This window comes from Acipenser ruthenus, chromosome 3 (genome assembly GCF_902713425.1).
Source record: "Acipenser ruthenus chromosome 3, fAciRut3.2 maternal haplotype, whole genome shotgun sequence".
Classification (NCBI taxonomy): Eukaryota; Metazoa; Chordata; class Actinopteri; order Acipenseriformes; family Acipenseridae; genus Acipenser; species Acipenser ruthenus.
The window spans coordinates 34,577,483-34,592,595 of record NC_081191.1 but is presented as its reverse complement, the minus strand read 5'-3'; the positions used below and the strand labels follow the sequence as shown (position 1 = coordinate 34,592,595).

Below are 15,113 nucleotides of genomic sequence, written 5' to 3'. Positions count from 1 at the left end.
GGGATTTGTTTATTTTAAGAGCTCCTAGTCCCTTTAACACTTCTGCCTCTGTTATGCTAAAGTTATTTAAAACCCGATAGGAACAGGTCGACATGTGGGGCATGTTGTCCGTATCCTCCTTTGGAAAAACTTGTGAAAAGTAATCATTTAATATATTTGCTATTTTTTTCTCTTCATCTATGACTTTGCAATTTGTATCTCTTAGACATTTTACCTCCTCTTTGAATATTCTCTTGCTGTTATAATATAGGAAAAACTTTTTGGAATTGGTTTTAGCCCCCTTTGCAATGTTCATTTCTATCTTTCTCTTGGCCTTTCTAACTTCCTTTTTGACTTGTGTTTGCAGTTCCAAGTACTCTGTCTGTGTACTTTGTTCTTGGTCCCTTTTAAACGCTCTGTAAAGTGCCTTTTTTCTCTGAATATTTTTTTAATTGATCTATTGATTAATTGTTTGCCGTTGTTTATACAGCATGCTCCAATTTTAATTCAACATCAGTATACTTTATGTGAAAGTTTTAGACCATTTTAAAATGGTTTGCCAGCACATCATTTATCACATCACATGTTTTTGGTGCAGGCAACAGCATTCCCTACCTAAATAGCCGAGAAAGCCAAACCTGTCAGATGGCTCTATGGCATATCATACCTAATACACAAACAGTAAATGTTGCTCAGCAACCAAGCAGTATATTAAAAGAAGAAAAAAAATGCCTTCTTTTCTTTTATTGAGCTACTCTAGCTGCTCCTTGGCTTCACCGGCAATTCAGACAAAACCTTGGCTTGTGGCTTTATCTACAGTATATCTGCCATCAAAACCCTGAAATGTTCCATCTTATCACCAAATTGATAGAAAACCCTTAAGACCGGTTTCCTCTGAATTTAAAAAAAATAAAAAATAAAAAATCCAAAAAACTGATGTGTATCTCCAATTAATGTAGGGGAGTTTTTCTGGCAAAGCATTCCAATATCTGAACTTAAACTTGAAGCACTAGAAAGTAAAATATAAAGGTGTCTTCTTGGTAATAATTTGAAGCTAAAGAATTGAAAAAAAAAATCTTTGCTGCTAAAAATATCTATGCTTTTATTATATTTTATATTACCTGTCATTTCTAATTCATAAAGAAATAATTAATAAAAACTATAACAGTGAAAGTAATTTGGGCATGGGCATAAATTGATCTTACTTAGCTGTTTGCGAGCATGCTGACTATTGCATAGGTTCTTATCTTAAATATCTTAAAATCTTAAACACTTCCTTCCCGCGACATATACAGGGGCGCTGCGGGACACATAACAACACACATCTGACTAAAATACAAAATAAAATAACTCCCTCTCTATAATGCACAACTGAAGCAAAAATGTAACTTTCCATGAATTAACCAAGCATAAAGCACCATGTAATAAGCGCTATATTTTTTACAAAACAACAAAAAAAGGTAACATTCCTACTTGTGGATCATTTTAGTTAGCAGTTTTTAAACTATAAATAGTCTGGCTAAACGGCTGTCGGTAGTTCAGTTCAAAGTGACAGACAAGCAAACCAAGTGCGAGGAGGAGAGCGGGTCAGGAAAGGGGAAGAGGAAATGGGCTTGCCCCAGGTTTGGCTGCCAGAGAGGGACTGAAGTAAAGCGTCTCATCTCCCAGAGAAAGCCGCAGCTCCTCTTGCAGCAAAAAAGTAAATACATTAGGAAAGATAACCACATAATTGGCCTAATATTTATTTAGTTATAAAACGAATGCTGAATAAGATGTCTGTGTTATAATGTGCCAGCGCAGCTTTTTTTCAGTTCAGATAATGTATCAAAAGGGAGAGACAAAAATGGAAGTTAGACTGAGAAGTTGTTTAGTTTGAACAACACCGGTACTGTATTTACTGTAGAAATATTGCATGAATCACTAGTATAGGGAATTGGGGAACATGCTGTAGGAGCGTTATATCTGAGGCGCGTTATAACCGAGAGCCTTATAGCGAGGGAGCACTGTACTTCCACCACAATGACATTCCGTTCCAATTACAGTGTGCCACAGTTACAGTGCAGCTAAACTGTAATTACAGTAAAACCAATTTAATGCCCATTTGCTGTGGTTGGAATGAAACTCACTTTAATATGTGGAAAATACCAGTGTGGTGGTAATAATGGTGATCTATAGTAGTTGGCAGATTGTTAACAACTGCAAAATAGCAAAGAACCTACAGATCTTTGTGGAGCTGATAAACAACGTATTGTACCTAAAGCTGACATTATAGGTTCTTACACAGTGGCAAAAGTAATTGATAATGGTGAGCAAGCTGAACAACCATGTTTCAAACTAATACAGTAATAGCACATTAGACTAGTTCATATCTCTTTGGCTTCTGAATCTAAAAACATGATCATAAAGTACTGTTAATGCTATTTAAGCGTGAGATATTACATTTCAATTTTTCTATCTTAGTAACTTAAATATACAGTAAATAAAATTTATGATCTTTTCCATTGTTATTTATTGAAAAATACACTAATAAACAGATGAAGGAATAGAAAAAAAAACTTGTGTTACCTTCTGCCGGCTTGGGGGATTCATAGGGAGTGGACGGTGTCTCTGGCTCCTCCTGGGACTCAGCTGAGGAGGGGGTGACACACCTGGGGACAGGCGAGGTGGACGCAGTGTGGGGGCTCAGGCTGAGGGTCAGCTCGCTCCGCCCCCTTGGCACTGTGCGGCTCCTTTCCTTCTCGTACTCCTCCGCTGCTAACCTTTCCACATTCTTGTACCTGAAAAGGGAAGCCGCATTTCCTCAGCGTGGTGAACTGAAACTCACACAGAAAGAAATTCCACTTTGCCAGCCAATGTCCTAAAGGAAATCTACAGATCTTCCCTTCACGCTATCCTACTACACACAAATCACCAAACTGTTTGATAATCACTGTCCGATGCTGCTGCATGTCTGCTGTCTACAGCCACTGTGCAATCAATAACCCCACTCCCCCTCCCCCTCCCCATCCCCCCACTGCCTGACCCTTCCAGTAGAAATCTATCTGCAGCAATGCATGGGTTCTGAACCTCTGGAGTAAAGCATCCTGCACCTTTCCAAGATGCACTCCCAATTGTGTAATTCCCCCTTTCTGGTCTTCAGTTTCTTTGGGAACCACCACTCACTCCAAGCAGTCTTCAATTAGATTGAAAGAGAATTCCGTCTTGGAAATAATGCATTGATTGATACACCTAAGCCCCTGTCAGGTACATTTGACCTGCACTATACTGCACACCGAGACTAACTCTGTTCTCCCATTCTCCTGTCTAGAACGGAAACTTTTCTTTTTATCCACATTCTTAAAAAAATGGTCTCTGCCTCCAAAGGCTTTCTCTGATATCCAATCATCTCAGCCTTTACGTCACATATAGTTTATTCATCAAAGTCTGTTTAGAAGAACAAAGATACATCTGTTTTACATTTAGGCAGACAGAGCTCCTTAACTGTTTATTAAGCCCTGCTACCAATCACATACCCTGCGTTTGTACTTCACAGATTAAACCCAAAATAACTTGAAATATGAATTTCTTCCAGATGTTTTTTTGTCCGCATTGCTTATTTTGTCCCATAATAATAATTGCAATTGTAAGGAAATCAAAGAATCAGGCTTCTTTTCTACAACCCAATTAAAATCCCTTCAAAAAGGAGGGCTTTAAATTTGTATTTAATTTAATTTAATTTAATTTAATTTAATTTAATTTAATTTAATTTAATTTAATTTAACACACAAGCACACCTCTATAGATATACAGATACTGATATAATTTACAAAACTAGGGGTTTGCTTATCTGGTTCTTATCCAAAGGAAATTACACACCTTACACTATTCTTTCAAAACATGATATACAGGGCATGACACCTATATTTTGCTCTGTATGTCTTAAAGTTCTGGTGGCCTGCATTGTACAGATGCTGTCTATTTTGCTACAGTTTAGTGGCTGCAGTTAACAATGCATTAATGCATTAAAGCTATGGGAACATACGTTTCATGAATTTTAAGCTATAAATCTTCATAATGCTGACTGTTTGCATTTAGCAATTTAATTTTGCACAAGACGTTGACATTTACAGTATGGGTGTTGGTGATGTTATTTGAATTTAGTGAAGAGCACTGCAGACTTGTGAATAATGTGCAAGTATTTTCAATATTGCAACTTGCAGCTTTTTTGCTTTCTATTCTGATCCTTCTTTGGGGCACTGCCTTGATGTCTAGTTCCAAACCATCAGCATTTTAATGCTGCCCAGCTGTCCTGCTCAAATTGCTTTTATTAGTACCTCCTTTACTCTCTGATGTCTCAAACACAAACAGCAGATGAGAGCTGAATTCTAACCTGTACACTTAATTCCATTAATTCCACAAGTAGCGACTGAAAATTGTGTTGAATCATGTGGTAGTTTTGAGATGTTGAATTATGTACAGCAAACACAGGTAAATTTGCATGCAAGTACAAAGGAACCAGGAGTCCAGGATGAGACCATCACTGGTCTCTACGGATGAAAGGTAATGCACAGCAGGCAAGTTGATGTCCCTGTTGTGCCACTTCACTTAATCTCCATCCATAGACAAAGCTCAAACCCTAAATAGTTCACAACATATATTCGACTAAAATATGGGGTTCCTGTCCAGTTTTATACAATATCGCTAGACTGGCAGGCCCCAGTTTATTTATATCAATAATAGCTGAGCCCAACAGTTTATTGCATGGCACTACAGTGCAAAGAATGTGAGCTAGCTATGGGAATGCAATACTATTGAAAAGTTATTGTCTCTCTCTGTGTGTGGTTTTAGCTTGTGTTCAATTTCAAGCAAATATGTTTTTAAAACCTGTCGTCTCCTTCACATATGTGATACATGTCTGCTCTGATGTAAAACAGAAGGAAGAGATTTTTCCCTCTTCAGTGGAGTCAGGAACATGAAAGTATTTTACTAAATGGACAATGAAATTGGTTTGGATTGCACAGCAGCAATGTCACTGTTTGTAAACACTTCAAACATTTCTACTGTTTAGATCTACATGAGCCATTACATCCTGTGCATTAGGATATGGAGGTCAGGAAGTCCACATAGTGGCCCTAACCTGCAGGACGGTGTGTTTCTGCAAAGCCCTGATATAATCTTTAGAAAAACAACAAAAATATTGTTTTCATGGAGGCTAATATTGGAGACTCATATTTATATCCTGCATTTGCAAACCACCCTCAAAGTTCTATAGATGTCTTTGTTTTACATTGCTGTGCTCAGACTGGACCTGTTGCCATTTGATAACAGGGTTAGCCACATGATTATTCAAGGACGTCAACCAGGTGATGTGCCACATTTACCATACCATAGAGCCATATAGCTGCTGTGCCTTAGGAGTTTGCTGACAGGTGGTCATAACGATTTCTCCGAGCTTGAAAAAGACATGATTGTGGGTGTCTTGACTTGTCGTGCCATTTGTATTACAGACTGCTATTGCTACCAGGAAATCAATGATTAATTTAAAGCTGATGGGTTTATGTGCGGCCACAAGTGACTGGAGACGGCTGGGATTTGAACTGCCTCCACGGATATGCACAAAAACCATAGTGCTGAATACAGGCAGTGAGCAAACTGTATCAGCCAGAACAGTGTGCATTGGTTTTAAGAGTAACCCTGGTTATTACTAGATTAAAACGTTTTTTTTTTTTTTTTTAATTTAGTCATTGCCAATTATTTTTATTATTTTCTCCCAATTTGGAATGGCCAATTATTTTTAGGCTCAGCTCACCACTACCACCCCTGCGCTGAGTCAGGAGGGCGAAGATGAACAGATGCTGTCCTCCAAAGCGTGTGCCATCAGCCGACTGCTTTTTTTCACACTGCGGACACTGCCTGGACTCGAACTCGCGATGTCCAGACTACAGGGCACATCCTGCACTCCACACAGAGTGCCTTTACTGGATGCACCACTCGGGAGCCCCAAAATGGTTACTTTTTAAAAAACATTTGGAGACAGTTTAACAGGATTTCACACCTTTATTATTTTACTGACCTGTGTCAGATTAAATCCACCATTATCTCCTTACCCTTTTATCACAAAGTCTCAAATTCTGAATGGTTTATTGGGCAGAGGAAACCTGAACTGTAAGACTCTTGTGCCATACTGAGCTGCTTATTACTTGCACTCCACTGTAAACCAATGAACCCTTTACTGTTTAGAATCAAATCACTGCAATACGAAGTGTGTGGGTGTGTAGTGTGCACACGCATGCTTTTTAAATTGTGAATAGAAAACATAACATTCCTCAGCCAGGAGAATGCTTTGGCACCTCATGCTTCTAACCTGAAAACAATTATACAGTTATCAGTATAACTTTAAGGTCAGGTTTCATACAATATGTTTGACCACCCACGATGGTAAGGGTCTATATTAAACTGTGTTATTAAGGGATTTACAATTTTCTTTTGCAAATTATTAACAGCTGATCATCTGTTAACAGGAATAGTGTAGGCATTATAGTGGAATAGTTACAGAAGATCAAATACAAATGCTATAAAGCATGATATATAATATTTTATATACATAAATCAATACCACTAAATACTTTTTTTTCTCAGTGTGATTTGTGTTTTTTAGTATGGGCTATACTCCTATAAGTCCTTCTAATGTGATAGGTCCCTCTTCTAGCCTTTCAAATCCTGTATTTAACCAGGCTGTATCAGCTGAGAAGAGGTTATCATTTACATTGATGACCTGGTTACCAGGGAGGGGAGGGGAATGGAAAATCAAAGAGAAACTGTTAGTTAAGACTGAATAACTAGTCTATAAATGCACTGTTCTTTTTCTTACTTAATCAATGTTTGCTGAATCAGCTGCAGACCCATAATAAAAGTATCATTCCACGAACCACCAGCCAATTGCAGGAACCATCTCATGCATAGCGGTCTTCAAGGACAAGCCTGAGTTTATAACTCCTTGCTCGCATTGATGCTTGCGTCCTTGATCCGTACACATGTTCTCATTGATTCTGTGTCTCGTTTAGCGCATAAATGAGAGGAGTTTGTAGTATTTGACAGTGCTGCTAGCTCCATGCCACCTCTGTTAAAGAGATAATGTGTCTCATTTGGTCTTGTCTATTTGGGTATTATAGTCAAGGGCAGTCTCACCCAGACCATTATAGACATTAAGCCATTGTCTTTACTGACTTGTGGGTAGCATATGTATACATAAGATACATGACAATGCCACCCCCTCCCCAATAACGTTGTAATTGAACCCACAGCTGACCAACAATTATGTGTCTTTATACATGTTGCAGGACTACTTTAAGAATAATATTATAAGTAATGTTTCTAAAGAAAACATTTTAAAAGCCAACCATTCAGAGCAGAACGGAGACGGGACAGACAGCAAGTATAAAAACTACAGAAATATTAAAATAAGGAATATAATTGGAGTATATATGCATTTACTAAAACAAATATAAAATAATATATATTGGTTATGTATGGGGAAACACTGTAAAGGCTTTGTCCCTTGTTAGTTATGTGTTCTCTCAGTTATAAAATATTTTCTTGTTACCCTCCTTGTATACTCCTCTATTAATACAAATGAAAAACTGCCATAATATATTACAAATTAATACCAAAAATATAAACACAAACCTCTCTTCTCTGGCATGTTTTTGCTCCTCTCTTTTGTCCATATAGTCCCGACTAAAACAAAAAGAGAAATGATTTAAAAAATAAATAAATATATACAGTCAAAACAATTTGGGCAGTTAAAATAAATGAGAAAAACCACAAAGAAAGTGATTTCTATCATTTCGAATTGTTCTATTGAAAGATATAAATTAAAATAAACAACAAATAATTACATACAATGCATAAAATGAAAAATAACATGCAAAATAACATAAGAAAAACAAATTTCATACTTTGACAAAAGTATTTGGGCACCCTTAACATTAGCATTTTGTGTGCCCACCCTTTGCTTCCTTTACAGCTTGCAGTGTTTTATTGTATTTTGAAACCAGTTCCTGGCATCTTTCCGAATATATTTTTGCCTATTTTTCAACAGATACAGCTTTGAGTTCTGCAATCGACTTTGGTTTCCTTTTTGCAACAGCAGCCTTCAAGTCAATCCATAACATCTCGATGGGATTCAAATCTGTGGACTGTGATGGTCAATCCATAACTGTAATATTTCTTTTTTTCAGAAATTCCTTTGTAGACTTTGCAGAATGCTTAGGGTCATTATCCTACTGGAATATGAACTTCCGTCCAATAAGCCTTCTAGCACTGCGTAACAAATGAGAGTGCAACATTTCTTGATATTTTGCAGCATTCATTGATCCTTCTACAATAAAAACGTCACCAATGCCTGTGGAAGAAAAACAGGCCCATACCATCACACAACCTCCACCATGTTTAACACTTGGCATGATGAACTTTTCTTTATATTCTTCTCCTCTCTTCCTCCAAACATATTGTTGCTTTCTTGGTGAAAAAAAGTTATATTTTGAATTTGTCTGACCATAAAATTTAGTTGAAGAAATCATCAGGCTTCTTCAAGTATTCAATGTAAAACTACAATCACTTTATTTTGTGTATTGTTTTTAACAAAGGTTTGCATCTTGGTTTTCGCCCATGGACATTCATCTTGTTAAGGTATCATTGAATTGTTCGATAGTGAATTTCTTGACCATCTTCTCTCAATTCTTGTGTCAAATCTTTTACCGTAATCCGAGGATTTTGCCAGGCTGCTCAAACGATTCTTTTTCCAGATTTTGTAGAAATCTTTCTTGGTCTTCCACACCTGGAGCTAGTTGCAGTAGTTCTTGTTCTCCTATGTTTGTCAATAATGTATTATTGTAGTGGTGCATGGAGTGCGGGTTATGTAGCACAGGTGATGTAAAATGTATATTTGTATTTAGGCACGGGGAAATGCACAACCGCTTCACATGCAGATTAAAATGGGTATTTGTACGGGGGCACAGGAATTGCACAATTAGTCCAAGTTCAGACTGTGCCGAGATTCAATTGAATGATTGATTAGCAATTGAGTCTCGGCACAGCTGTATAAAATAATGAATGTTTCAAGCACACAGGGTTGGGTGTACAATGAGGCGGTATGGGAGAGAGAGAGGAGAGAAGAGAGAATTAATAACAATTGCTACTCATGCTGGAGGACCAGCACGATACTTTTTTGTTTGCGTCGTCCACTGTTCGATCGAGTGTTTGTTTTGTTTTGTTTGTTCAGCGTGTTTCTGTTTTGTTAAATCTTTTTATTTATAATAAACTAGCGCAAGCAGCGCATTCACATTCACTAAACAGACTGTGTCCATTCAGTTCCTGGTCTGACGTAACCAGCAAAGCCATCCTGTTCACAAGCCCACACATTGCTTTTTGGTAAACCGAGTTTCTGCTGTTTTTCTGGTAGTTTCCCCTTTTTCGTTTAGTTGCATCACTGCCGTTTTAACACTAATTTCCAATTGATTTTTCAGCACTTGATGATTATGTATATTTATTCTATGATTATCATCAGGTGTTGGTTTTCAATCATGATAACTGTCAATAATTAGCAACGAATGGGTTCCATACAAAATATGTTGATTGCCCAAATACTTGGGCAAAGTATGAAATTCGTTTTTGCATCTTATTTTTCATTTTATGCATGTTATGTAATAATGTGTTGTTTTAATATAAAGCCGAATCTCATCAGAAATGATAAAAATCACATATATATGTGCACTGCCAAGAAATTAATTACAGGTATGATATACCAACTCAATATTACTATGATACTGTAACTCTACATAGCACTTTTACAATCTATTCTATATTTTTTACTGAGATTTGACTCTGATTTTAATGTGCTTTATTATGCATTAGCATAAATCTCTGCTACTTAACATGCTTGCCAGATCTATTCCAATGTTTATTAGTGCTTGCATTTATAGACCTACAGTATATGTTTCTTGCTCTTCTTGGTTTTCTGGAACTAAGTCAATGTAGGTAGGTTTTAACAATACATCTCAGACAAGACATACCAAGCCATCTGCTAATATAGCTAACAATGTATCTTTGCTGAAACTTTACTGAAATGGCTTCAAGATATCAGGAGAAGGCCTCTTTTTGTTGCTACAGTATCTAAAGGTTGGGGGCTGGGGGGACTAAAACTAGGTCATTGTGATTCAACAATTAAATAAGAATATGTATTCAACCAATGGCAATAAGTGACAGCTGTTTTCATTTCAGCAGGTATTATTCAAGAGCCTCGGGTAATAACATCAACAAATCTAGATTTAATAAAATTGAACTGGATAGGATCCCCCAAACACGGTGGCTATGTAGAATAACCAGTATTGTGTGGCTGTTCTACAAACAAGTGACACCTCCTGTCACCTTCTCAAACCTTCTGGACAATTATTCAAATTATCCAAACTAATTGAGACCGATACTAGTTTGCATAATCGATTTGTATGGATAATCGAACAGGTATTAATAACAATTACTGTACCTTTAATAATGTATAGAATAAAGTTAACATACACAAGTCCCTACTGATGATATAGAATAGCAACCTATTCTATCACATTAAGCATACACAATGACAAAGCTTTACAAATCATTAAATTAATGCAATTCAGTAACACCTACAGTTAAGGTAATGAAATACTGTAATTAAACATACCATATACCAAACTTTGAAAACCAAAGAATACAATTCAGTACAACTTTGACACATTACAAAACTTTAGGAATCATTCAGCTTCAAAAATGTAGTAAAATGTTTCTACACTTTGATACTTGCTGTTAAGGCATTGTAATAACACGCAATTGAAATGAATAAAATAAAAGTTCTTAGCTGCTCAATAAACAGACAGGATCTCCAGCCCTTATTGACAAAATAGAAGAAAAATCAATAACGAGATGACTGTTATAATCTGCTTAACTGTAACAATTTAAAGCACACAATGCTCCATCTAAGGTTTTGGTGGTCTGAATAATTCTGTAACTTTCGTTTGCCTCAGTCTGCTAGTCCTTTTTTGGCAGCTAAATCTCATAGCCATTTTAACAGCAGAAGCTGTGTGTGTAATACACCAAACATAATTCATCACGTGATTACAGGTGTGTTCGGTTGATTAGACAGTACGGTTGATTAAAGATCAGATAACTGTCTCTCAACTGTAAATTATTTTCTGATGCTTGTGTTACATCTATCCACAGTCACAACCTCCTCTTCAAAGTTGTTTTGCTTTTCTTTTTGGTTAATTCAAAATGTATGTACTCTGTGTCCTTTATCAATGATGTAAGCTCCAGGGGTGCCTCAGTAACCTACTTGAATTTGTTCCTCTCTTCCCGCTCTATCCGCAGTAGCCTCTCCTCTCTCTCCTGTCGCCTTCTCTCTCGCTCAGCCGCTAGGGACTCCTGGTGCTGTCGGTAAGAGGATGTGAGCAGCCCGCCCAGCACCGGTCTGTGAATCAATCAAAAGGTAGGAAATCAGTTCCAATGTATACTGTGGTAATGAATGGCTAAAAGTTTGATTTCAAAACATTTAGTTGACTTCAGTTTTTTTGCCTTTGGCATCAGAATAGCATAAGCCAATCACAATCTAAATTGGACAGTGAACCTGCAAAAGAAAGATTGTGAGGCTATTGTGATATTTACATTTTTCATATTCCTGGATGTAGATTAGAATGTGGCAGTTTGCAAGATAGGCCTGGAGTGATTGTTTTACTAAGGAGTAAAGAGAGAAACCTGAATAGCCTGAAATGTCTATTCTCTTTGAATTGTTGCTTGGAGTTGACAAGTTATATTATTTGCCTAGAGTTTAGCAGATGAAAATGAACACATGAGTTTTAGCTAAATGCTTTCCCGATACTCTGAATACCACGTTCACATTTTGTGAAGGGCTAGACAACACCAGCCAAAGCCCTAGTAAGATTGTGTAGATTTTTACTACATGCCACTCGGTACAAAAAGATTGCAGATACCTATGTTGTATTATTAGGCTTTATAGACTGTAAACTCAAATGTGATTTTTACAGACCATCAAATGGGGCCAAATGAGTCCACTGAGGATTACAGGGGAGGTATATCTAGGCTAGGTTTTAAAGGGAATTCTTGATTAACTGCAGGTGTAAACAATACCTGCAACAGTACAGCACAAGCTATTTCGTGCTTGTTGGATGCTTGCTAAAGGTTCACTTCACATATGTTCTTCATTAGGAGCCTTCCTAAAAACCTGGCTTGGATCGCCAAGCCTCCAGTAAAGAAAAAAATATGTTTCCACACATGGACCATTGAAAAATGTTAATGGTTTTAATATTTTAAACTGTCTCTCCAACTGTATTTTTAATTTGTTTTTCTTGAGACTTCTACAGTTTCTAAAGTTTGGGGGCGGGGGACCCTAAAACTAGGTCATTGGGATTCAACAAATATAAAAGGATATGTATTTAATCAATGGCAATAAGTGCCATCTGTTACCAGTTCAGTAGGTATTATTCATCATTATTTTCCATTGTCTCTCCAATTGTATTTTAATATGCTTTTGTTGAGGCTTTCTTCTGAATGCAGAAGTTCAGTGAACTATACCAAAAGTCTCTGGTTTAATTCAAATTAAGGATGTGTGCTGTTTAGAATACCATGGGGCTTTAATGGTTATCACATTAGGTACAGTGTAACTGTAAAGAAACCTTAAAACAGAAAGAATGTAGGATATTATTCCATATAATTAGTCAATCAATTATACTTTATAGTTTTAAATACTGCATTAATTGTAAGGGGTGTCATATGATTAGGAGCTCACTAGTTAGAACTGGATAGAATAAAACATGGCATGTACTTTCATTGATGGCTTTAACTACTGTAATATATGGCCAATGTTTCTGGTCCCCTTTCCTGTCATACCATCCTATCGAGGAGGTAGTGTAGTGCTGTCATACTACAGTGAATACTGCTACTTAGAAAACAGTTCACACCAATTCTGCAAATTGTGTTTACTAAACCATCTGCACATGAATGCTGCATCTGCAAACCTGTCTGTTTTGGAGTCCGGGGAGGGTGACACAGACGTTCCATAGCGGGAGGTGGGTGTAGTGGGGGCACTCAGTGTGGAGTAGGATTTGCTGCTGGTGTAAGGGCTGCTGCTGCTGCCATAGCTGTTGTATCTGTGAGGTGCCAAGGAGCAAGCAAGAACAGAGAGCGAGAGAGAGAGAGAGAGAGAGAGAGAGGGTGAAGAAATAATGGTCAGTCTTCAAGCCAGCATGCTGCACACAACATAGGGCGATAGAGCATCCACAACACAACACACAAAAAAAACACACTGACAACATCATAGCCATTTGAACACTGTATCAAGCTTCAGGGAGTGACAACAAGCAAGGGTAAATATTTGGCTTTTTTCTCTTTTTTAAAGGAGGCTATAATAAGAGGTGTGCATAAAGCATGAAGCATTTTTGTGGTATCCTTATTTATAAAATATTTGCCACACTGGAGAATAATACATTTAGGATTGCAAAATGCTGTGAAAAAGGAGCATGGATGTTATTTACTGAAATTGTGGAAACTAAAACAATAAACCCCAATGTTTGCCTTTGCTGTCCCCTATAATTTTACTAAAAGCAAATGCTGAGGCATGCAATGCTTTCAGACCCTAAGCTGTGAAAGTCAACAGCATACCAAAGAAAGCAACACCAGCATAATGGGAATGGAAAGGTTCAGCGTAACGCACTGAAGCCACCAAAGGGCAATTATGATGAAGATATAAATGGATGGGTTATATTTTGATATTTCCAGGCAGAGCGAGCAAGCTATGTTCCATGAATGCTACAGACATTGGGGATGTCCATCCTCCTTCTAGTATGAAGACAATGAGTAATGCTGGTCCATACATACATTGCTCCAAACGGGAAATGATATGCCTAACATCTGGACATGGTGTTCAGAAAACAATTTTAAACTGTATTTCTACCCGTCACACACTATGCAAATGATTTAACACCCACAAAAAAAACCTCTCAATCTAAGTTATTTATCGTTACAACTATTAGGGTTGATACAGTATTTCTCTTGTTATATTCATGTATTCTATAATGGTAATCATCCATCTCTTGTGTGTCTCACTCCTGCAGACTTGAATGTTACACTTTAATCTTCCGACTGTATGTGCAAATCATTTTTATTCTGTATTGCAGGTTAATACACATTTACCACAGGCTTATTATCAAAGGCACTGACGTAAAAGGATACATCTCTATTACTATATCTGTGAGAAGCAACTCCTACTGTGAGGGAACATACAGCAAACAATGAAAGCCCTGTGAATATACAGTAGTTATACTGAGGCAGTTGCCCAGCTGTCACCAAGGCTTACGCAGGTGCCTTAATATTTTTAGTTCTGGAACAAGAGCTGCCAAGTTCTTATTCCAAGAATTCTAAAGGAAGGTTGCCATTTAATCATGCACATATTTTTTTTTTTTACCATTGAGCTTGATTTAAATTGAATGTGTCCAACATCCTAAACACCATACACTGCACAAAGATCACAGCTTTAATCTACAGAACTTGTAGATTCTTCTTCTTTTGCTACAGTAATTTACATACAGAAAAGATGAACATACCCCTTTAATGAAAATGCTTGTCTGGAACACTGCATGTATATTAAAGCATTTATGTTGAAAGCGTTGAAAGCCTCTATGTACCAATGTTACAGACTGTATATTGAATTGAGTTTCGCTCAAGCTTGTTGCCTTTTATTACTGTATATTTATTTTTGTTTTGACCTAAAGCACTATGAGGATTAAAGGATTAGCAACAGTCAAGAACAGGCTAAAGCATAGGGCACTGCTTTGTAAGACCAAACCATATCTGGCCTGTGGATAGAAACAGGTCAAAAGCCTACATCGCTGCATGTTGTTCCTCTAGGAACATAACATTTATAGGACCACATTTCACAGGTCAACCTACCTGCCAGAGGAGTACCTGGATGAATAGGGATCATTGGAATCGGAATATTTGCTTGAGCAGGTAGCATCTGCTTGACTGTGAAGTAGAGACAGAGAGTAGGAAAACACACCAGAGGAAAGGAATGAGAAAGATAATAGGTCTTTGGAAACACCAAGCTTAAA

The 15,113-nt window shown here is 37.3% G+C and overlaps 1 protein-coding gene across 10 annotated transcripts in view; it reads right to left on the bottom strand.

Annotated features, from left to right (window-relative positions):
• LOC117394649 (FH1/FH2 domain-containing protein 3-like) overlaps positions 1–15,113 on the bottom strand; it is a 262,112-nt gene that overhangs the window by 46,966 nt on the left and 200,033 nt on the right. For 8 of the 10 annotated variants that reach the window (XM_059012819.1, XM_059012820.1, XM_059012823.1 and 5 more), the window contains 5 exons: positions 14,953–15,027; positions 13,023–13,154; positions 11,324–11,458; positions 7,645–7,695; positions 2,545–2,756 (listed from right to left, as the gene is read on the bottom strand). In XM_059012819.1, the coding sequence (XP_058868802.1) occupies positions 2,545–2,756; positions 7,645–7,695; positions 11,324–11,458; positions 13,023–13,154; positions 14,953–15,027 (605 nt within the window). The remainder of the gene's footprint in view (positions 1–2,544; positions 2,757–7,644; positions 7,696–11,323; positions 11,459–13,022; positions 13,155–14,952; positions 15,028–15,113) is intronic. The other 2 variants (XM_033993034.3, XM_034920795.2) reach the window with 1 other exon arrangement.